The sequence below is a fragment of the Anser brachyrhynchus genome (genome assembly GCF_964034855.1).
Source record: "Anser brachyrhynchus genome assembly, chromosome: 6".
Lineage (NCBI taxonomy): Eukaryota > Metazoa > Chordata > Aves > Anseriformes > Anatidae > Anser > Anser brachyrhynchus.
Genome location: NC_137700.1, coordinates 27,987,754 through 28,012,892, shown reverse-complemented (window position 1 = coordinate 28,012,892; position 25,139 = coordinate 27,987,754). Strand labels below are relative to the sequence as shown.

At 35.9% G+C, this 25,139-nt stretch overlaps 1 protein-coding gene across 12 annotated transcripts in view; it reads left to right on the top strand.

Annotated features, from left to right (window-relative positions):
• PLCE1 (phospholipase C epsilon 1) overlaps positions 1–25,139 on the top strand; it is a 160,584-nt gene that overhangs the window by 91,913 nt on the left and 43,532 nt on the right. For all 12 annotated transcript variants that reach the window (XR_013953069.1, XM_080598212.1, XM_080598210.1 and 9 more), the window contains 3 exons: positions 8,990–9,306; positions 22,871–23,016; positions 24,690–24,948. Coding sequence is in view for 11 of the 12 variants with exons in the window: in XM_080598212.1 (XP_080454338.1) it covers positions 8,990–9,306; positions 22,871–23,016; positions 24,690–24,948 (722 nt within the window). In the remaining variant the exon portion in view is untranslated. The remainder of the gene's footprint in view (positions 1–8,989; positions 9,307–22,870; positions 23,017–24,689; positions 24,949–25,139) is intronic.

Below are 25,139 nucleotides of genomic sequence, written 5' to 3'. Positions count from 1 at the left end.
TATATTTTTATTTAACTTTTCCCCTGTTCTCACTGATTCATAACAGATTTGTTTGATTCTTAAAACTGAAAAAATATTTGTGGAAAAAAATAAAATAAATTTAATTTTCATCCTTCTTGAGCAAAATATACAAATATTGAAACCTGATCTGAACTTCTGGTGCTGCCTTTAACCACTGGGTATTTCTCTATTGCAGAGTTAACTCAGAGCTGTGTGTGTTTTATTTTAATTTTTTTCTGTCAGTGCACAGAAACTCTTCTTTGATTTTGGAAGCATTTTGTATCAATTTTTGTGGACAAATGTTAAAGAATGGGTTCTGCTTTAACTCAGGCATAAACTTGTTCATTTTGCAATGAGAATTGTACAGTTCTTTTTCTAGAACACTTTTCTTCCAAAGTCAACTCATAAATCATCCTTTCTGACTGTTTCTTTCGTAGGTGCTGGAACTTATCTAGTAATTTATATATACGTTTATTTAGCATTTGAACTTAACATTCCATGTGGTACAATGTATTTATATCTAGTACTTTTAAAGCTCTTGAAAACATGAATACAGATGCTGCATACAGAACTGTCCTGCTAGTGTGTTGCTAGATTGCCAGAAGCCCAAGTCAAGATTCTGATGGACTACTAATGTGCCAGCTTTTAGCAGGAAGATTTGTGAAATGTATGTGAAAGCAGAATATCACTGAAAAGATCTCCAGAGGATTGGCAGAGGAGAGGATTCATTAGATGAGATTTTACTGTAGGAAAATAATGAAAAACCAGAAATAGTTCAACAAGAAGTCTGGCAGCGTACCTATGATTTCTTTCCACTCAGAGCAGACATAATCTGAGCATGGAGCACCCTAACTTGCTGGAGAGATTCTTCAAAGTAATAGCTATTACTACATGATTTGAGGCAGCAATGTGGAACAGTGGGACAGATATTTATTGTTGTGCAAATCTGACACTGCAGTCTTATCTCAGGTTACCAGAAGATTAGACTTCTGTATCTACCTGTAGAAAGAGTTCAGCTGAATGGGCACAATTGCTTCAACCCACCCACAATTTCTGATTTGCAATGAGATTTTAAAATTCAAAGACACAGGAGTTCAGGTTAGCACTGGAAGTAGAGATGGTCCTCCTAAGTAGCCTGGATAAAAAGTGACAATAAAGCCATTGCCACAGACATAGTTAAGTAGGTATATATGTTCATCTTTACTGTTGTTATGGTAGATGAAATATCAGTATAATTAGAAAGAATTCAGATATTATGCCCAATAAAATTATTTTGTTAGGAATAGTCAGTGCAAAGAAATGCCTTTAGCTTTAATATCTTGTGGAAGCTAAAAAAGAAAAAACAAAACAAAACAAAAAACAAACAAACAAACAAAAACAACAAAAAAACAATACTCCACATATTAGTCTTCCATCCCACAACTGTCTGTCCACAATTGTTGATCCCAACTAGATTTCAGATTTGTGTGTGTGCACAACATCCTTCAACATACAAATCATATTTCATTTTCATTGTGAAATTTACAGGGTTTTTATTTATTGACATTAATGTTCAGCTAAATATGAACTTTGTATTTGTACACACTACTTGTTCTTGTAACCCATGACGCTGAAAATGATAAAGAGTAATGTTGTTGCTAGCACTCAAATAATGCCCCAGACAGCATGGCTTATGAATTCCAATTAATATATTGAAGAAAAATACCTCTTTGAAACAGGAATATTTGACTTCCTGCTCTTTTCTGTTAATACTGTGATGGAGCAATGAGAAAGTTAGGAACCAGCTGAACCTGTTGGCAAAGCCCTGCCCCTTAGTTGACCGTCTTGTTGAGTGTCTTGTTCATCTTCTGTCTTTGAGAATTTTTCATAGAGTAAGAACACAGACTTCAATCAGTCGTTTGTGAAGCTTCCTGTCCCTTCCCGTTACCTTATATGCTGTCAAGATGTAATCTCCTTTTATAAACAGATGTAATTCCACAAGTGGCTTGAAAAATTTTATGTTTAAGTTGGACATGTCCAATGCTGGGTTCACTAGCCTGAAATGAAGTTAAAATTCTATTCTTAATCTGATGAGGAAACTGAATTCTCTTATCCTTCCTCTGGTCCTTAAAACACCTCTAAAAATGTTGATTTAATGTTATTTCAAAGTAGAGAAATCTGAAATCTTTGCCACTTTAGGGATGTCATCTGGCAAGGTGGCTAGAAGTTATTTTTAAATAGAAATGAAATAAAGGTGTATTGACCTGTAGACTGTCACGGCACATAATTTTAAAAGGGGATTTTATTTATTTATTTATTTATTTATTTATTTATTTATTTCTGTGGGCAAAAAGCAGTATAGTGTGCTCTGTTCTTCTTAGGATGTTATATCATAGCTGGACTGAGCAAGTCACTCAAGCGTATCGATGGTGTGCTTGAGCGTGACCTGCTCTGTGCAGTGGATGGCAATCTTAGTTGTGTGTGGTATGGGTACCTGGACTGCCAAAGAAGAAATGAGTATCAGGAGATTAAGGAAGGAAGGAAGGAAGGAAGGAAAGAAAGAAAGAAAGAAAGAAAGAATTTAGAATACAGTGGTATATCTGAGATGAGAATAAGGGAGAGAGCAGGACTCAAAAATACCTTTATGAATTAATCCAGCCTTCATGATTGTAGTTGCCTCTGAAACAATAAAACCTTGAGTCTGCTGTTGCAGTGTGAGGTGCAGTGTGCCATGTTGTGTCAAACAGCTTTTTGGATCGAATTTTCAACTAGCTGAACGCACACTCACTGCCTATCTACCAAAATTGTAATCAAACTTTCTTCTGGCAGGTGTTTTGAAATCAGGATATAGTTTCATGAGCTACAGCAAGAGGTAAAGGTCCCCTAAAATAGCAGGGCTTGGGTGGCCCATTGCCAAACCTGTAGAGTGGGAGCAGTAAGGGTGCTTTCTGACTGAACATGTAGATGGCAGGTCTCCTCAGACTTCTGGCAATACACACTGCTGATTCATCTCTCCTTAATGTCTGTGAACAAGCCCTTGTGTTCAGCCAAACCTTGCATAAGACCAAGTGCCCTTTGTAGCTGAGGTATCCATTTGCTTCAGTGGTAGCCCTGGGGTCATTTTTTAAGGCACTGCCTTCAGAGCCTGTTATTTCAGGCACAGTAGAAATGTTTGCTGTCTGGGTTAAACCACAATATCACACTGATTCTTATGCAGATATTTTGGAGGCATTGCTAGTCATCCTCATGTGTCTGCTGGAGGATGCAGTCCCAGCATTTCGCTAGTTGCCTCGAACTGGGAAGGAATTAGGAAATCAGAACAAAACAGGACTTCTGCTCTGGGAACTGCTACTGCTTTTGCAGAGTAAAAAATACCATTAAAATGCCGCTACCTATGTCCTCTTTTTTTTTTTTCTTTTTTTTTTTCCCCTCCAGTGCAAATGCAGCCGGAAGCAAAACCAACTCATCCATTTCTTATGGATAGGCCTGGGATTGTTTCTATCAGCTGTAACCAGTACCAGCCATGTGGAGCTGGAAATGGTTAGTCAAACGTGTTGACAGTATATGGAAATTCAGAGAGAAACTGCCAAATTCTTCTTTGGTACAATGCAAAATATTTCTGTCAATGACTCAAGCTAGTGGAGTGGTAAAATCTCTGGGATACACTGCCAGATATCTGAGCAGCAGTGTAGATGTAATTACACAAGGCGCCTTGTTGCTGTCCGCTTTGGGTGTTGGAGGCAGGCATGGCAGGCTCAGGTGAAGTGAGCTCATGGTGCTACTTCACTTTAAATTCCTTCTATATATTGAGTTGCTGTGCATATATATACATAGGTTAAAGCCAAGATCTTCTGAATCCAACCATAAACACAGTTTAAATGGATTTTCAAGTTCATGCTTGTCAGTAGGAACTTTTGAAAAGTGTAAGGATTGTTATGTACCTGTTAATTTAAAGTTCAATATTAATAAAGTCTTCATATTGGTTTTCTTTAATCAACTTTAAAATTTGAATTAATGTTTCTCTGTGCATAGGTTTTGCCCCGTGAGAGTATTTACGCATACCTTTTGTGGAAAAAAACAATTATTCTTTCCCAGGCCTATACATGTCTCACCTGTGCTAATAAGCCATTTGTTTAGTCAACTTAAATGTGTTTTCAGTCAGAACTGATACAGGCAGATTATATCTCTACCAATACTCCTCAGTTTTTTTCTGGGGTTTTGTTTGACTTATGCTGTAACTGCGAAAGATTTAGGAAGAGAGCACGGTTCAGTCTGGTTTTCAAAAATTTCTAGGAAAATTGTTTCCTATAGCTGATATCCATCTTTTTCTTCTTCCCTTTTTTCGGTGGAAACTAATGTTCTTTTCACCTAGCCTGTTGTGACCTCACTGCTGCTGCACTGGAAATCACCTTTTCCAATTATCTTGTTATTACCATGATCAAATTAAACTCAGAGTAGGTATTCTCAAACTAGCTATGGAGTTTGTTCTTTCTGTTCTGAACCTGAAAAAGATCTTGTGCATCTGGAGTATGCCTGTGATATTACTTGTCCTAATGAAAGATTATTTTCTCTGCCGACCCTAGCTAAATTCATTCTCTCTTCTTCAAATAGCCATGTGGGATCTCCCTTTGCTCAGAGTATTATCTTCTGTTTACTGATGCTCAGGTCATACTGAACAACGATTTTATTTAACACGAGTGTCCTGTCGTTACAGAGCTCCCCTGCTAATGATTTAAATTGCATGCTGATACACAGTTTTAAGAGGTAACTCATATTGCTAGATTTAGGGATATGGAGATTTTCGATTCTTTGATTACATGACTCATATGTAAATTTGAAGAAGAAATGGGGTCTATTGATTTCAGTTACTTCTACAGTGAAATTAAATTTGCACTTGATCCTGTTCTGTGGCAAGCTTCCCACCGAGTTTAATATCAGGCTCTTTGATATCGGAGTGGGTTGTTTGCATTCGATGTTGATAACAGGGAATTCATGTTCATTAAAAGATAGAGATATGTTTTTAATTATACAGAAGAAGAACAGGAAATTAATAAAAGCTTGTTGGTTTGGTTGTTATGGTACTGCGATACATTGCAGCTGAGGGACACCAAAGTAACGCTGTCCCGGTTATGCTGATCTGTATCTGAAGCTGTTGTTCAATTAAACTGTCATGTGCTACATATCTAAGGGTATTCTGCTTTGGGAGAGTTTTTAATTGTATTTTTGCTCTTTTTTGAACAGAATGTTTCAATATTATCTATATTGACAGTTGTTCGCCTTTGGCTCTTCAGTTTTTCTGTGGTCTGCTTTTATTTTTTCATTGAAAACATACTGCGTGTTCTCTTAAAGCATAGGAACAGTTCGGATGATGTCTGTAGCATTGTTTGTTGAAAAGGCTTCCATTAAGAGACACATATTGCAAAATATTGGTACAATAGGAATATGTATTTTTTTTTAATGATGTAGATGTTTACCATTGTAGTACACATTACCTTTTAATATGGCTTTTCCCTGGGTATACTCTCGCTGTAGTGATGCATAACGCAATCCTACAAGTGTCAGATTTAAGAGCTGTGGTGTTCAAGTTTGGATGAAAGCAATTCTGTACCACTGCCCATACTTGGTCAGAACTCACATGGAAAGTGATGTGATATTATCAAAGTACAAACTGCAGGGTTTGCAACTGTAATTTTGAGCAGGATTAGCACTTCTGACATTGGTGTGATCACAGTCAGCGCTATATTTATTTTCCTTCAGTATTTCTAAAAATGCCACTTATTTGCTCAAAGCCAGTACTGAATTTCTGCTAAGGGAAAACTTATGGCAGCAGCCCAACATTTATAATGTTGTGTATTAATAAATCATCTGGGTGCATGATGAAATAAAATTTAACAAACAAGCACATTTTAGCTTTACGAGTAACGTGGTAAATATATAATTTTGCTTTTGTTATTAGGTAGTGTCACGTATGTCACGTAACTGTTGTTTTTAGTAAAAATGTGGAAAAATAATAGGAAAGATTACAGATAATACTAGCCTTCTAACAGGAATTTTTGTTTTTATTTATGAAATCTTCTTTTCATTTTTTGTTAAAATGAACTCCCTGTTTTTCATATTCAACAAATCCCAAATCAATCTCTTGCTAATATATCAAACACAAACATAAGAGTTCAATAAAGTGAAAACACCAGTAAAAATCAGGTCTTCAAGACTGTCTTGAAACTTTGTGTGTACATGTACACACACACACAGTTTTTACATACGTGCATACTTGAAATTTGTTTATTCACCATAGCTTTTATAGAGCCTGCACATATCCAGGATGTATGGAAATTCTAGGTTTTATAATAATAAAGGTTGAGTTAGTCTGAAGCTAATCTGTTGATAGAGCTCCTTACTAATATCTTATAAAAAGATTCTTATAATAAAAAGAAGAACGATTCTTGAGACAGTGTTTTTTCAAGAGTCTATGATGTGCCTAGGCTGAATAATACCTCAAAATCAGACATTCTGCATTTTTCTCTCATTCTTAAATAATTTATTCTTTTTATAGAGAAGATGAGTCGCTTTCCCCCCATGTGTATCAGCAGTGATTAAGTCAACCCATGAGCCCTTTTTTAATACTAGGTTATCTTGTTTTGATTAATGGCAGCAGTGTTTGCTATTTAAAAGATTATGTGCTTCGGTTGTTTATCAAAAGGATAAACAAAGATATCAATTCCAGCATTAGACAGCTTGCAAATGAATACTCAGGGTCCTTCTCATTTTCTTCTGCTAGCTTTAGCATTAACTTGATGTGGCCGCGCACAAAGAATAATACAACTTGCTGCTGCAGCAGGTAATTTTACTGAGGATTGTATCTGCCTTAACTCTAACAAAATATACTGTGATTTTGGCCTGAAAGCGGTTCTATTCTGTGAGTTAATCCAAGAACCTCGTCTCTGAAGCACCACAAGATTGTTTCCTGGAGAACATAAAGTGACAACACAAAGCTCGAGGACTTGTGAATAGGACAGCACAGGGGGTTTCACGGCAAAAACTAGCAGACAGAGCAATGCACATCAATTGCTGGCATGAAAAATGACAAAAGTCATATACAGGAGAAAGAGACAAAGAAATAGTCCAGAAAAAAAGGCTAGATTAGTGCAGGCAAATAGAGGGAGAGAAAGAAAAAGTAGGCGGAGACTTTTGTGCAGGGTGTAAGTTATGGATGGGAGGGTGGGGAAGCTGAGAGTGAGAATCCTGGATTTTCTGTGACAGTGCAGAAAAATGGAATGAGGACAGATAAAATATCAGACTCGGGAGAGTTATGTGTATCAACGATGAAAATGTGCTAGGATGTGAATGAAAGAAATATTTATAGCTGTAGAAATAGTCAACAGAAATTATATTATATTTCCAGTTGTTCATTTCTATCCACACTTCAGCCATGAGCTATGAGCCTTTATAATCGTGCTTGGCTTGTGATCCTTTCCTTGGATATCAGCTGCACTCCTGCTGCAGCAGTTTCTTCCATGGACTTTGTAGGAGTTTCACTGACAGATTTCTTGATATCTGCAGATACTGTACAGCAATACTTAACTGTCCTTGAAGTTGCACCTGTTCCCCACTATCTAACCACAATATTGCTTGTTGCAAATTAAGTCCATTACCTTTTTCCTTGCCAGTCTAGACACAGAAACGATTATTCCTTGGCTCTTTCAGAAGCTTTTTAGTACTTGGAAGTTTCTCAACTGGTTTTGTTAGCCCGAAGGCTTTATTTAGATCTGCTATAATTTATCTTTTGACTTTTAGTGAACTATTTTAAGAAAAGGCAATTTTCTTTCTTTTTAACTTCCCACTGGTTCATAATAGAGTTTGTGTAAAATGAATGTAACAAGGGAAACATCATGTAGCGTATTTTGTTTGTTATATGAGAATGGATCGTAATCAGTCATTATGAACATTTTTATTTAGAGAAGAGAAAGGATATTTGCACCCTGTATAAAATGAGAGTTTATTGATATATAAAAGATCAAGGTAAAAAAAAATATTTCTGGAGTGTATAATCCATTATGTGTGCAAAAAAACCTTCTAAAGCTATTTTACGAAGCAACACAGAAAAATAAACTGCTTTTCCTGGGAAGGAAGATGAGTACAGAATATACTACTATGACTGTTTATATATTTAAGTAATTCTTGAAAAATTATTGTTCAGAATACCCATTCTAAACTTATTTAGTCGGAAGACTCATAGTAACTATTTTGGAATCATTGTGTTGATATTTCAGGCTTTCTACATGGTCTTACAAAGCTTGGCTTCTTCCTTCTTAGGAAAAGTTTTATTTTTCAAGGGACATTGCTGCTAGGATATTAAAAAAACTTCCATGAATCTTTTGTAATAATGGATAAAACATGCATACTCCCAAATATATGCATTTTCCCAAAGGAATGAAAAATGTTTTGTAACTTCAGACATTTAGTTTTGCAATGCAGTGAGTTCAGATGAGTTGTGTCTTACAGCAAGAGGAATGTGAAGCAATGCAGTAACAACGTGGGTTGTGCTATATTATTATACATTATTTCCTGTGCCAAGAGAGTCCTGCTGCCCCAGTCTAGGCCTCAAATCCCTCTGTACTGCTGACTCTAATATGGAGTTGAAACAGAGCCATACCCTGCCAAGACGATCCTTTTATTTGGAGTTTTGGCAGGACTGCAGATGATGGAATCAGGTGTTTGGATAAGTCAAGAAGCAAGCACATTTTGGCAGGTAACTCAACAATCTCAGAAGCCCCAGTTACCAGCTGTCTAGCTAATACCAGGTGTAGTTTTATAGATGTATATGGAAAGACCCCAACTAAAAGAATGTGTTAGGTTGTTTAAATATAAAGTAATTATAAATTACTGTATGGCTGAGTAAATGAATGAATGGTTTACAAGAACAAAAGGAACAAGATGTCTTACTTTTGTGCAGCACAGTCAGAGTTAAAGGAAGAGAAACATAATAAAATTTTTATTTGTTTTGTTTTAGAACGCCAAGTGTGTACATCTATGGCCAGCTCCAGTGTCCTTCCCTCCAATGTGGCTGGTATCAGCAAAGAGCTGGTGGACCTGCAGCACCTCATTCAGTTCCCGGAGGAGGTTGCCAGCATTCTGACTGAGCAGGAACAGGAGCTCTACCGCAAAGTCTTACCCATTGACTACCTCTGCTTTTTAACCAGGGATTTGGGTAATGCTGAATGTCAAAGCAAGCTTCCATGTATTAAAGCTTCCATATCTGCTACTATCCTTTCTTCCCCAAATGGTGAACATAATGCTGTAGAAGATCTTGTGACAAGATTTAATGAGGTAAGACCAAACTTCTGAATTACTTTTCATAAAGGTTGTTACCTGTGGGTTAGTTATTTTTTTTATATCCCTCAGAGAAGAGTTCATCTGTAAAGACAGTTTTTTAAAGTGTAAATGAAGATGACCAGGGAATTTAGCCAAATAACTTCCACTGAATTTGATAGGAGTTATGTGACCGATTTGCTCGGTGAATTTTGAAACCTGCAATCTAAGTTTTTCTTGCATGTTGCAAAGTAAACAGGAAGAAAAAAAATACAGCCTTGTATTTCTTTGTATTTATACTGACAGCGTTGGGTATACTTTCAGTCAGTTTATTATTTTGTTCAGGAGCTGGAGTTTTATTTATTTGTTTTGGGCTTTTGTAGACTAAGCATCATCTTAGGAGTCAGCACAGAAGTATTATAAACTAGAAGTTTCTGTGTTCTGTATAATATAACTACACTAACCTGCACTATTTATTTATTTATGTAACCACGATGTGTGTCTTGAATGTTATTATACAGGAATTGTTGTTTGGCATGACAGATTTCCATGAGCCAAATCCTGAACTGTTTACTAAAATTTTTAATTGTTCTTCATAAGGTGGTCTCCTGATGAGTTTAATAGAAAAACAAACAAACAAAATAAAACAAACCAAAACCAAACAACAACAAAAAAAGTCTGATGAATAAAACCTCAGGTTTCAGCTACAGAAAAATGGAACAGTTTCTTTTGTTTGTGTGTATGTGAACCACATGCAATATTAACAGTTTTAAAAATCGTAGAATTGGAATGAAATAAATATAGTCTTGACTTCTGCTTTTTTAATTGGTCATCCAATGCATTCTTATGCTTTAATAAAAGATGAAAATTGTGCAAGCATCAAGAAGACAGCACAAAATTAAGTAGATAGAGCAGAGTATGTATTAACCCCCAGTGAACTTCCTGCTTCTTGGGCAAATAAGAATCAGAGACCGAATATATAGCATGCTTCAAAGTGTTCCTGCTTCTTGCGTGTTACTGAGATACAGGAACTAAGATACTGTAAATATGTTGGCTTCTCTCACCTAATTCTATTATAGGAACATAAATAAAAATTGCAACTGCAATATTCAGTCTTTAGACAGAGCCTAGAAAAGTTAGCTCTAGTTACTGTATTTTAGAAAATACTGTGTCTGGTGCATAGCTGGAGGGGAAATCAAGCTTCTGATCCAGCTCAGGTCCCTGTGGTATTTCTCTTACGGCAATCACTGTAGGGAGGGCAGTGGGAAAAAGGTGAAGTGCTCAAGCTCCTGTGTGCTGTGGTGAGGCATGGTGCCAGAGTAGTTGGTTGGAACACTTCTGTACAGATGAGACTGACCTTCATGTGTTCTGCCACTGAAACAGTCAACAAGATGGAAGGGCAAATAAGTGGTGAAGAAGTCTTGTCAGAATTGACTAAGATTATTCCATGTCAAAGTGAAGTTTAACTTCCAAGTTGTTACTTGGTAAAATATTCTACGTTATCTTTTAGTGTTAGAGGTTTGTGACTTTGCAATTTTGTAGTCTTGCATTTTTTGTCTATTAATGCTACAGGATAATTTTTCATATTTTAATTAATTCCTGAATATATGGTGCATAGTTCATATAATGTTTAGTGCAGTGGATTATTTTTGCAATCTGCTTTATCTTATGGTGGAGTGTATCAGTTGCCACAGCGAATCACAGGCGTGAACTTCCAAAATGTCTTTGTTTATAAATGGCAAGAAAATTCCTGTGCAAAGAGTCATGCTTTTGTTGGCAAAAGTCAGAGAGTGCCTGCTGATTTTTTTTGGCATCTCCTATAGAAATGCTGTGGTGTATTTATAATGTGGGAGCCAGAATGAATTTTAAGATGACGGGCTTCTGATACATAATGGGAAAAAATAATTTCATGGCATTGTTCTTTTAAATGAGCAATTCTAGTATATAGAGGATTTTTCATATAGCAATATGCTTTTTAGTCATTTTTCTGATATATATTAATGAGGAACACTTGTTTATAACACTTGTTCAAAACAACAATCAAAACTTGCCATTTTGTGATACAGAGGAACTTCGCTTTTATTTAATGGAATAAATGCTGAGATTTTTATGGAAGCTTTGAATGAGCACTGGAGTACTATTATAAAATAAATTATTAATTAAAATAATATTAATTTTAAATTATTGAAATATCATTTAAAAAGTGATCTTTGGTGAAAAGTAGGGAAAATTCTGGTCTTAGAAATGTAAATTTTACTAGTGGTATTTGCTGCTCAAATTCCAGTAACATCATAAGCCCTGCTCTTCAGTGAAGTTGCAAACTGCCATTGACTAGAGTGCGTGATCAAGCTGTAGGTGCTGGGAAACATCACATGGTTCCCTTCTACTTTAAATATTTTTACTGTTACAAAACTGTTGTTTTCTAGATGCAAGTAATTTAAATATTGTCACTACTGAGATATATACATATTGTGAAAATTTTCTAATATATATTTTTTAAACCTTTCTATTTGCTTGGTTAATGTTGCTTAATATAAATTATTGGAAGTGGAGATGGAGGTGTTGGTCTCTTCTCCCTGGTTGCCAGTGACAGAACAGCAACACAGTGGAACAGCATACAGCTGTGCCAGGGGAGGTTCAGACTGGATATTAGGAAAAATGTGGTGGTGATCAAACACTGGAACAGGCTTCCTAGTGAGGTAGTTGATGCCCCATGCCTGTTCAGGGGGCACTTGGACCACTTGGACAATGTCCTCAGTAATATGCTTTAACTTTTGGTTAGCCCTGAAGAGGTCCGGCAGTTGGACTGGATGATCTTTATAGGTCCCTTCCAACTGTACTATTCTATTCTATTCATTTTTCCTGGCTCTTATCTGCAGGGTATTTCAGTAAATTTTTTTGTTTGTTTGTTTATTGTTTTTTAACACTGATTACAGTATTTAGACTTCAATAGAGTCTAAGAGACATGGAAAGAGGACTTACACAGGAAAAGGTGTTTGCTATCAAGAATGATAGGAAAAAAATAGTAGTAGTAAGTAGTGTAGAGACACTGAAGATGGATAGCACAGATTAAAGCTACTGTCAAACACTACATGAATAGTAAGTAGCACAAACGTGCAACTGGCAAATCCTGTACTTTTGAGGCTAGAAAACAGAAACTGCCTTTGTTTAAGAGAGCATGGTTATGGCTTAGATCTGGCATAGTTACTGGAGGGTATTCAGATGTAATATATTTCCCCCTGTTTTATCTTGTCATGGGTTTCCAAGCATCAGTTTATTTCCTATGTGTTAATAGAGATGGCTGCCACAAGGAGCTTGAACACTCAATGACTTGTTTCAAAAGTATGTTGGGAGAAAGGTCAGTTGTGAATGCTCTGTGAAGTAAACTCAAAATGGAATCACTTTCAAAGGCAAATATATTCTCTGAATACATTTCATCTGTATTCTAAAAAATTTGGGCTGTTCCAGCTCTCAAGTTTGTACAGAAATTCAGAGGGAAATAAAATATTCACAGGGAAATAAAATTCTCGTAATCTGTTAAAGTTGTAGTTTGTCTGCAGGATTTACTGTGATGGAGCTTTCATACAGATTGAAGTTCATATGACATCTAGTCCTGTCACTAAAAAATTCCAACCTTTAGATATATAGATGTGTAGATACATAGACTTCCCTAGAGGTGGCATAGGAAGATGATAGTCATGGTGGAGATTGCCACTGAAGTTTAAATGATTTCTATGATGCTGCTATAGAAAGGCTGGTTACTATTGTTTAAGAAATAGTTGAAAAAATGAAATTAAAAAATAATGAAAGAGTGAAAGAACTTTTCAACATGTGGAGCAGATGCACTAGACTTGAAAAAAAACAAAAAGTTAAAAATGATGAATAACCACAGAAGGATAAGAGATGCCAATGAAAAATATTATGGAATCACTATGATTACATGCTACATTGCAGAATGAATCCAGATTACTCTAAAATAATTATGAGTTATTTAATGAGGGGCAGAAAAGAACTGAGGGAAATGAGACCATGCTCCTAATGCATCTGCAATGAGCATATTTCAGAGTTAACAGAGCAAATAAATAGTATTTTCTGCTTAGGAAGAAAAGCATCCTGGTGTTCTTAATTAACAAGGTGCTAATACACATGTGAAGAACAGATCCAATCAATTGCTTTGTTGGGGTAATATAATAATGTGGCATCAAACACTGAAAAACAAGCAAGAAATTTTGTTGGATTTAGGAAAACATGAGAGAAAATTATATAACATTGAGAGAAAATTATACCTGTATTGCATCTACAGGTCTTCTGGGCAGTGCATTCTAGGTCATCGAAATGTAGCTGAATGGAGACTTTGTTTATAGGAAATATTGTGCTATATTCCTATGTTTTATTCCTTGTGTTCTATTCCTATGGATTATCCGCTTCCCTACCTGTTAGTATCAGCACCTGTTACTTCTTTATAACCATTTGAAGAAACACTGCTTCAGATACAGTGAATGCATTTAGTTCAAATTTTCAACAATGGCTGCCTAATAAGAGTTTACAAAATAAGTTTGGTAGAATATTCTAAGTTTCTTCCAATTCTGTTTTTACTACCACAAGGTAGTAAAGGAAGCCTTCTTTGAAATGATGGACTTTTCCTGTGTTTTTAAAAAGTATATAGCTCCAAACTTGGAAGTGTTGCAATAGGGGATTAACACTTCCCTAATCTTTTTCTGGTAGAGGAATTTTTTTCTGTGTATTCTAAGGATGCATAGTATCCTTATATAAGTAATAATAAATATATTGCTAAACCAGATGTATGTGAGAAAAAAATGCGAGTCTGTTACTTGTACCAGTTTATAGCATGTAACTTTGATTCAGTATTTATTTCAGATTTAGAAGAGTAGAAGAGGCAAATCTACCTGTAGATACTTCAAATAATGTGAGATGATTTAGATTCTTAGATTATTTTTTTAATTATTTTTACCGTGCTAGCAGAATTTAAAGCTGAATTATAGCTTGTGCCATGTATACACAGATAATTAAGAAGGTATTTTGCTATTTTTTTTTCTTTTTCATGAAGATTTGGGGCTATACACATTCAGTATCACCAACTAAATAAAGCCCATATTCTTAAAAAGTTTCATTAAAACTGTAGGTATGTGATAATGGAGACGGGCATAACGTGTACTCATCAGCTGGGCACAGCAGATATTTCATTGGCTTCTAATAATATGGAATTGATTATAGAGTTTTGTAAGATTAAGGCAGTGGATCAAGCTAAAGACATAGTCTTTCCTGTCATTAAGCATAATTAAGAGTTGATTGTGAATTAGCAGCTATCGTGGAAGGAGGAGACTGAAATACAGTAGTCTAGCTTTACAAAACTATTGTATTTTGAGGCTTTTTGATTTTCTAAGACTGTACATGTAACAATAATAGTCATATACTTTTCTGCTTTGATAGAGAGACGTTCTCATTTATCTGTGCATTACATTAAAAAGCGGGTTATTTCAGTAAACATAAACACGTTTTTTAAAAAGAATTAGAGATGACTGAAGAGACTATTCCAGACTATAAAGAAAGGAGGAGAGGAGGGTGCCATTCTGAGTGCCTGAATGGGTATGAAAATGGCTGAAAAATTATGTGAGAGAGAAAGAATATGGATCTGGGTGCATCAGTTGTTCATCTCTAGATCTTTAAGGGAGCTTTCAAGGAATAATGTTTTTTAAAGATGTTATAATATGAGTCAATACTTAGCAATTTATCATTTTTTTTTAATGATTACCAGAATCTTAGTTTTATTGGGTATATAAAAACTATGGGACAAAACTATCAACGAGATTCTATAGAGTTAGCAGAGCCTTGGTAGCTAGGAAAAGATTAGGAGAATGGTAGCTAAGCAGGTTTTAGGACCCTGAAAATTGTAACAACATACTTTTTTTCCATCTCTTTTTTTGATTCCTGTGCATTACCATGTATTCTCCTTTGTGTATTTACCATTATTCCACACTCTTCCTGGGCACCTCCTTTTATATTTTTATTTTTATTTTTTCCATATCCTTGCCCTTCCAGTCTCTTGCACGTTTACGGTTTTTACTCCCAGCCTGTGTCTCTCTACAAAAGCAACACAATTTCAATTTATATGTTGAAAGCATATGTTTGCTAACATTTTAAATAACTTCGAGCATTGCTTTATACAAACATGGAAAGAGGCTGTTTTGTTAACTTGACCTTTTCTGGCCACAGATTCAAGTAAAAGAAAGCAATAAAAAATTAGAACGAAGCATTTAATATTCCACGCTGAGATATTCATATGAAGCAATTGTGACATTTTAGACCGAAAGTTGTACCAGATTGAAAGATCATTCAAACAGCTAGCCTGATCTTAGTCTAGCTGTAGAAGTGAGAATACAAAATAAGAAGTTCAATACATAAGGTGATTTTTTGAAAGATTAAGATGCCAAAGAAGAAGGTTAAAATGTCTGAACTACTCCAGAGCAGCACTGCTATGGATGTGATTTCAGCATTTACTAAGCTGTTCCTGGATTCAGTAAAGTTAATAACAAATCTGGCTATTTGGCAAAATAAATTATAACAATAGTTTTATTTTAATGGGTTAAATTTGTAAGTTTTCTTCATTGTCATTCAAGACAAAATTTAAATCCCCTACTCAGAAAACAGAGACATATCATTTTACTGAAATTATGGAATGTAAATAAATATTGCGCTCTGTCTCTTAGTTCAGCATTTTTTTGCAGTGCCTAAATGGGTTTGCATAATACTTTTTAAAAGATTGTGTTTGTACGAATATCAAACTGTTTCCAGTCCTTGTTTGGAATAGTGTTTAATCAGATTTAAAATGGTAAATGTTCTTTGTAAGGTTATATAATTTCACTCAAGCATGTAAAGTGAACCATCTGTTCATAAGACTTGCAATTTAAAATACACAGATTTTAAAAACGCATCTGAAAATTATGTTGCATATTATACTGAAAGCCCAAAAACTTGATAAAGAAACTTTAGTGAAGCCTGTTTAGTATAAGGCAATGCTGTGTTCAATTCTTGGACCCTTACAATCATCAGTATGCACTGATGGGTTTGTGCCTTTTGCAGTACAAAGGAACTCATGGGTGCCATCTGATCAGTGCTAACGCTGCATACTGAGAGAGTTTTCAAAAGCCTCGTAAACATGAATTTGCTCCATATAGTTTTAAGAATAACTTCCCTTAACAATAATTTTAGTTTCTGGAAAGAATTTTTTTAATATTGTGAGAGGTGAATTATGTTTTTTTTAAAGAGGGAGAAATCAGGGTACACTGATATAATAAGAATTATACTATTAAGCAAGATAATGTAAGTTTCTTCCTCTTACCATAAATACTGCTTAATTGATGAGGGTTATTGTTTTACATGGATTTTTCGTGTTTTTCAGGTTTTACTTAAATTTCCTGGTTTGTCAAACAAGATCATTACAAGCAGAATAGCTTGGCTAAATGGGTTACAGATTGTCGTGCTTACCCTTTGGGTAACTGCAAAATCAACTTCTTGTTTTGTATTCAGAGACTTCCCATACAGAGAAGTCCCTCATGAAACTCCTCAGTTAGTCAGTATTAAAATTGCTATCTTTCTTGCTTCGGTGTAGGTAGTAGTTGAATCAGTTACAGTTTATTCTAGCAAGAAGTTCATGGCTTATTTTAACACGGTTGGTGCTAGAGAAGGTATGTATTGTAATCTTTTTTAACTTGGTACCAGTGGTAAATGTTAAACTTCAGGTAGACAGCTGCATTAGCTAAGTTCACCTATGAAAGCTGCATCTCCCAAGTATTATGAAGTTGCTAAAAATGTAATATAAAAATAGAAGACATCATTTCTTCCATGTAGCGTTACCCTCTGAAGTATGTAACATGGGAATTGCTGAAAAAGCCTTGGAAACATAAGAGCTGGGGTAGTGTAATTAAAAACAAAACAAAACAAAACAAAACAAAAAACATCTAGAATTGTATAGATCAATATGTGTTACTGTGCCTGAGATCATTCATCAGCTTCAGTTTGCATTGCCCAGTTGTCTGATGCAGATACTGTTGTGCTCACACTCAAATTTAAAGGAGGCTCTTGTACTTCTGAAAACTTCTTAATGAGGCTTCTTTACAAACTGAAATTTGGCATAATGTTCAAGTGCTTATCTGTATTTGATGACTAGAAAATACTTAAATCTTCACTAAGTATCTATTTGATACTTTTTTTTTTTTTTTACTATTTAATATTGCAGTGTAGTAACCCTGAAAGACACTTGTTTTTATCCATCTGAATGGGAAGACGGATGTTATTATCAACTTGAGTGGATTGTGTTTCAATTTATGACTTTTCTTGTGTCTTGCTGTCATGTGGATTATAGTAATGAAGCCAGGATACATTTTCTCATACTTTTCAGACTCATCAGCAGTGCAGCGGAAATCTAATTATAGGCTTGCTGTGATGATTTCTGTTCTAAAGGGAGTTTAAAATGAGTTACGTAAACAGAATTATATAAGTAGACTGTGAAAAAAATAAACTAAGGAAATCATCTTAAAAATATCAATATGTAGATTGTGATTTGGTGTTAATGGGATATCTAACACAAAAACTTGATTCAAAAAGTGTTACTTCTGATTCTGAGGAATACTTGCAAAGTATTTTGATCTTTTTGGCAAGGCTGCTATTGAACACTCTTTTGGCTGGGGTGTACTGCCTCTGGTCCCAGAGCCGGTTTGTTCAGGCATCGCAGCAGCTGCAAAGCCTTCGTGCTGCCGTAGCTGCAGCCTGATAACTAGCTGGCTGCCTGATGGGATTTCGTCCTTGGGTGAGGTGCTCCTCGTGTGCGATGCAGCTGGTGGCTCTGCAAGCCACCCAGGAAGGAACTGCTGGAAGAAGAGGTTCCAGTTCTGTATCCAGCTAGCTGAAGTGTCCAGAAGTCAGTGTCTGCTTCTGGCCAGGAAGGAGCCTCCTATTGCTCAGTTCCTCATGCTGGAAACCCCCTCTTGGAAGTAGAGATCACACTTGGCTTTAGCAATAGAGAACAAGTCCACTGCAAAACACAGTCTGTGCTACTTGGCGTGCCAAAGTGGAAAAACAGGGTTTTCATTACAACTTCCAGGTAATTTCCATACAGGGCTGTTCTCTGCTCTTCTGTTATGTGAGATGCAGCTAGCTCAGATGAACATAGACAGCATCTGAGGAATGACACTTCTGAACCTTCATTTGAATGAAAATCTTGAAGAGCTTGTTAGTTCATAGAATTGTAGAAGCACAGAATGGTTTGGGTTGGAAGGGACCTTAAAGACCACCCAGTTCCACCCCGCCTGCCATAGGCATGGACACCTCCCACTAGACCAGGTTGCTCAAAGCCCCATCCAGCCTAGCTTTGAACACTTTCAAGGATGGGGCACCCACGGCTTCTCTTGACAGCATATTCCAGTGCCTCACCACCCTCATAGTGAAGAATTTCTTCCTTGCATCAGATATCCCCTCTTTCAGTTTAAAGTCATACTCCTTGTCCTGCCACTCCACACCCTTGTAAAAAGTTCTTGAATACCATCTGTGGAGAAGAAGCTTTATGCATCCCAGGCAGCAAAAATGCATTATATGCATTATAAGGTACTTTGGGGATCCAGCATACAGTTGTTTGAGAATGTCAGTGATTCCTATGGAGGCATACCTTTGAGCATGTTCTCTGGACAGCTCACATATTTTTCAGTAAATAGCAAATTCAGGAGTATGCCTTCTGAGTATAGTTTAATGTGTGTATGTTTTAATTAACATACCCAAGTTTCTTCTCAGCTGTCATACATGATGTTTCCTGAAGATGACGGTTCTTTCAACTTACCTGCATTCCAGTGTTGGTTGCATGTGATTCATTTTAGCTATGGCCATTATGAATGATCACATCAAATTAATGCCACACAGAAGTTATTTCAGTATGCATTTAAGAGCTTCAGAATATTGATCTTCAGGATAAAGTTTTTGGATCCATCAGTTCAATCTGCCTGGGCAGAATAAAATTTTCAGGGCATTTAGAGCTGGGAAGTGACCTCAGTCAGCTAAAGTTCAGCTTCAGTTTTCTGCTCCTTTAAAGCCTTCTGATTCAAGCAGATTTCCCACCTTCAAAATTTCTATGATAAATGTCCCCTGTGGCATTTTAAATGGATAACTGATAGTTCTGCTTGTTAATTCTATGCTTGCTTCCTAGCTGGGCTCCAGGGCAACATTTAATTTGGGAGTAATGCTCCCTCAGCTCTGTTACCTGACTGAACTCTCTTCCTTTTCCAGCTGTCCTCAACTTGAAAAGCACAGAGTAGGAAAGCTGTTGCAGATATTAGCCACAGTGCTCAGCAAAAACATCGCTGAATGAAATGAAATGGCGTTTGTTCACAGCTCCTTTTCTCTGCTGCCTCCTCTGTGACAGTGCTGTTGCCTTTTAGTGGCCTCACTTCTAATCTCAGTGATGAAACCTCCCAAGAAATCCATTTTGGAGTACTAGGCTATTGTGCTTTTTAAGAAAAAAATACCCCTTTCTGGGTGTTATATGGTGCATTCAGATTAATGAACTAAAAGTCTCTTCATAATTTGAAGAAAAATTTTATGGAGAGCTGATGCTATTCAGAACCACCAGAAAAGTCAATTTATACTCCTGGCTACTACTAAATATGACATAAAAGCCATATGAAAATTAAATGCAGCCTGTAGCATACACAGAGGGACAATTTTATTTCATTCCTAAATTCAGCAACATATAAAACAATATGAATGAAATTTTCTCTTATCTGCCTCTGACAGAAACCTCACAGCCTGCTCCTCATCTCCAGAAAATTTGGAAATTCTGCAGATTCTAAAGCAGGCATGTTCAGTGTTTTTTGGTGGTGTGGTGCATCTTTAGACGTTCAGTTCCGTCTCTTGAATCTGCCCAGAGCTTTATATTTTCCTTTGCCCATTATGTTTTGTAGTTTGGATATTCAGACACTTTATTTTTCCTTCTTGTTTAGTGAAAGATTTTCTAAATGTTTTCTGCTCTTCCTGTAAGTCTATTCTTGTCCTGCAGAAGGAGTGAGCATAAACTTCATGGGAGACTACTGCCTTTTGCACCCTTAGTTTGCTCTTACATATACATATGCCATCTCGAGGCTGCAAAGGCTTGCTCATGCTGACCTTTATCATTTTTTGTTTGTTTTACAGTGTTTGTAAGAGATCATCATAACTGTTTATAGCAGTTAAACTCTCTATTAAATAAAATTTCAACAAGTAACTGTCCTAGATTCAAGTTGCTTCTTAGTGAGGAGTCTAAATTCAAAAGCCTTTTTAGACATTCTTTATCAGTTTTGATACCGTTCTCCCCTGACCATTACATCTCTATTACCTTAGATTAAAACAGATCTGATTAAAATTATATTATTATCTAAAATAATTAAACACAGATTAATCAAACTGTCATTACCACACTTGGTATTTCATAACAAATAAATGTTATTATTTTTTCTGTTATTATTATTGCGTGTTTAGCATTTGTATTCTCTAATAGAGCCATTTCTGGAAAGTGAGAATAATATCCAAAATCAATATGTAATTTTGTTCCAGCACACACAAACAAGTCTATGACAACCTTGAATCACAGATTTAACTGGTTTGTTTCACAATTTCTGATTATTATGCATTTACTTAATATCAGTTTATTCTGTATGTGCTCTTGTCTGACCCTTGTGTCATGCAGTTCTGCTTTTTGTATTTTTCCATACCCTGATCCTCTTCAGGTATGCACTTCTTAGCTGATTTAGTTTTTACATTTTAGGAATAACCAGTAGAGCACTTCAGATAAAATTTCAACCAAATTCAAGTTCTCATTCAGACCTGGTGCAGTGATTTAATGTATCTCTTATAGGGCAGCCAATATTCATAGCTGTATTATTTTTTTTTTTGTGTGTTGTGGCCTCTATAACAACAGTCTGCATAAAGGCTGTGATTGGGAAAGCACCTTGAGCATATTTACATGTACAACATGTATCTCTGGTGTTTGTTCCTCCTTTGCTGAAAGCTCTGTACCGGCTATCTGCTTCTACTAAGTCTTTTCTATTGTTAGATGTTAGTTATAAAAACATACAGTAATTACTGAAGCGAGAGCTAACCTCTTATCTTTTGATTACTGCTAGACAGGAAGCGTGTTTCTTGCAGCTCCTACCTTCCATAACCACTTTGTTTGGTGAGGGTTGGAGCAGGTAGAACGCTGCTACTGAACGGGTCTGTTCTCTGATCCTCACGTCCTGTTAGAGTGTCCCCAACCTTATGGTACGCATCCCTGAGGATGAGACAGAATGAGTTTATAGCCTCATTTCTTTGGGAATTCAATTTTATTCCTTTTTATAGCCATATACATTGCATATGTTGGAGCTGGGGCTTTTCTCATTTGCATATTCCTCATTTGTTGTTCTCAGTTGGTTTGGGTGTCAGGAAGATTAACTAGCAACTTGTATTTTTCATATTCTTTGGCTGTTCTCCCTCAGGAGTGAGACTCAAACATTGTGTCTGTGTAGACTTGCATAAATGGAAGTCCTATCTATATATTTTTAGTGGTTCTCTTTTCTTATAAATGCATTTTCATTTTATTTCTTACACTTTTTTTTTTTTTTAAATAAAACAGTCTATGCCCCGTGAGAGGTAAGCTAGCATTTTCCAGTTTTTATAAGCCTCTCCTTACACTACTATTGCCTGTAAACACTTGAGTCCTTCAGGACCAAAGAATAGAACTCGATGTCAGTAAACAAATCACGTTTATTGCTTTCTAAGTGTTTACACAATGACAAAAATGAAGCCCTGGGGAATTATACTGTAAAAAGGAATAGATGATTTGAATTAGGTTGCCATGTGAAATATAACTACTCTTTATGGATGTTGTGGGAACATAAACTGGAAAGAAAATCTGCACACTGTTAAAATGAAAGTTTAACTTTTTTTTTTCTTAATACAAATAGAATCTTGTAATAAGTTAATTCCGAATTCTGGCATTAATTAATCATCAAACAAAAGCGAGTAGAATGGTCACACTTAGGAAACTGAAATTTCTTATTTTTTACTTCTTTTATAATTTTGCAAAGAGGTAGTATTAATTATTTTAAGCATTTAGTGCATGAAAATAAAAAACACAGTTTATCAACTTTCACTCTCCATGTTGTAAGAACAAGGGTGAGGCTGAGATTTGTAAGCTGGGTTAATGGGAATTTACATTACAGATCTCTCTGACAGCTTTCGAAATCATCACTAGCTTAAGCTGCCATCTTCTTCGGTGACCTGAAAAATATCTGTTACTGTATAGTAGTTTTTTTTTGTTTGTTTGTTTTGTTTTGTTTTTTAAGTATTATCAGAATAGTTAATGATTTAACTGTGGAACACAAGTTTGTCTGTGTGTCGGGTGTGTTTGTAACGCATGTGAGATATGGCCATAAGTGCATGCATAGTCTTTTCTCGGATACCGTCCTTGCAGAAGGAAAATGAGAAAAAAGATATTAGAGGTGCACAAATGCTCCAAGTAACATTGCTCTGGCTGACTGTATTGTCCATTTTATTTTACAAGGTGAGCTCATGGGTTACCTGGCTGATCCTGACTGCAGGTTCTATGGAGGAGAAACGAGAAGTCTTCTCATATTTAGTACATGTGGCAAAATGCTGCTGGAATATGGGCAACTACAATGCTGTAATGGAGTTTTTGGCAGGGCTAAGGTACTGGCAACTCTTTTTTAAATGGCTTTTCAGTGATAGATTACACTGCAACTTCTGTTAAGCAGATGTCTCTGGAGAACAATGGACTGAACAGAAATCTGTTGGTAAATTACATCATCTCACCCTGTGACTTTCTAATAATCCCCTTTTAAAAAAAATTAAACATGCTAAAAGGCATTTTTTTCAAAATGCTTGGGAGACACCATCAGTTTTTCTGGTAAATGTTAAATATGATATGTTAAAAAACATACATTTTTAAACAGAAATTTTTTAAATGTGGAAGGAAGATGGGAAAAAATTTATGGTTTGCCTAACACTGACTAAAGCGAATGTAACTTGGGGTGGGAGTTTCCAGAACACAAGTCAAAGATAATCATGATAACGTTCTAACAGAGTCAGTCTTAAATTGTAAAATGAAACAATAACAACAAAAAATAATAAAATAAAATAAAAAACCTACCAAAATACCACCCTCAAAACAGCTAGAAGTTGTGTGTTTTTTTTTTAAACTCTTCGAGTTTATTTACACTGACTGATGCAGGGGTCTTGTGCTGCAATGTTCCTATATAGCCAGACCTGCTGTGTCTCCAGGAGAAAGACAGAGTATGGTGTTAAAGACATGTTGGTAGCCTTCCCGCAAAGCTGTGGGCTTGTATGGGGCCAGGTGGGTGGAAAGGCGCTGTCTTTGCTGGGCTGTGCAGTTTACTGGGCAGCAAATTAGACTGAAGAGGGAAGAGTTAAGATCAGATTTCCCATCTCTTAGCTCTGACCCTCCTTGTATTTCATGTTTGTGTAACAAAGCTTTAATGTGTTTGTATTGTCGGTCTTTGTGGTTTAGTAAGGATTCTATTGAGCTATTTATTTACATTCTTGGTATATAAAACACATTTGAAACACTCATAGACACAAGGAGTCTTTTTCAGCAGAATGCATCCACAGTCTCCTAGCCATGTAAGTTGTGAGGAAAAATGCAAAACAAACTAAGGGCTTAATTTTATCTGTAATGCATCTACACAGCAAAAGGGAAACCAAAGAGCAAGGCTGGTGCACAATTTGCGGTGTTTCCAGGATTAGGACAGAAAGCAGGGTTAAGGACATTCAGCTGTTAGTGTTTCTACAAACCTTTTGGTAAGTGTGGGGCCAGGGATGGCCATGCCTTCACACAAACATGCAGCTCAGAAGGGGGGAGACCTCCAGCAGTGCTAGAAGTCCTTCTCAGGGAGCACCAGGAGCCATTTCTGTTTGAAATCAAAGATTCATCTGCAGCACTGCATTGGTGCCTGAGAGATGGAAAATGATCTTGACTTATTTATTTCCATGGCAGAGTTTGAATGAAATGGGGAGAAGTCAAAGTAAAATATTTTAAATATGTATATTTACTTTTGTTCACTTTATTGATTATTTATTCATAATACAGCTAAAGGAATTTGTAATAAACCATCTGATTTGTCTTTATGCCATTTCTTTCATTTTTTTCTTATTTTTCCTAGGTGTTTGATAATTCAAAGGGTAGAAGTGGCCTACTAACCAGAATTTTCATAAAAATAATTAGCTGAATGGGATTCATTTCTGAGTAATGATAATAATTTCCATTATTATATGTATGCTGCAAGTGTTGAACTTCAGTGTACTTTTTTTTTTTAAATAACAGTTATGATCTCTTTTTGCAATAGATCCAGAAAAGTTTTAAAAATGTGGCAATTTATGGACCAGTCTGATATTGAAACTATGCGAAGTCTGAAAGATGCTATGGCACAACATGAGTCATCATCAGAGTACAAGAAAGTGATCAACCGGGCACTCAATATTCCAGGCTGTAAAGTAGTTCCTTTCTGTGGTGTATTTTTAAAAGAGCTTTGTGAAATTTTGGATGGAGCATCAAGCCTCATCAGACTCTGTCCACGGTACAATTCCCAGGAAGAAACATTAGAGGTAAGTAGGACTGATACTCTAAGAGGTTATGTTCATAGCCATCCAGTGCATTATTTGATATTATTTATTATTTTATATGAGATCATCATCTAATTAGAGTTTCCTAAACCACTATTATCCATAGCTCAGTTATATGGACCTCTATTTAATTCTGATAGTAACTGTAGCAATATAAATTTGGTTATTTATAA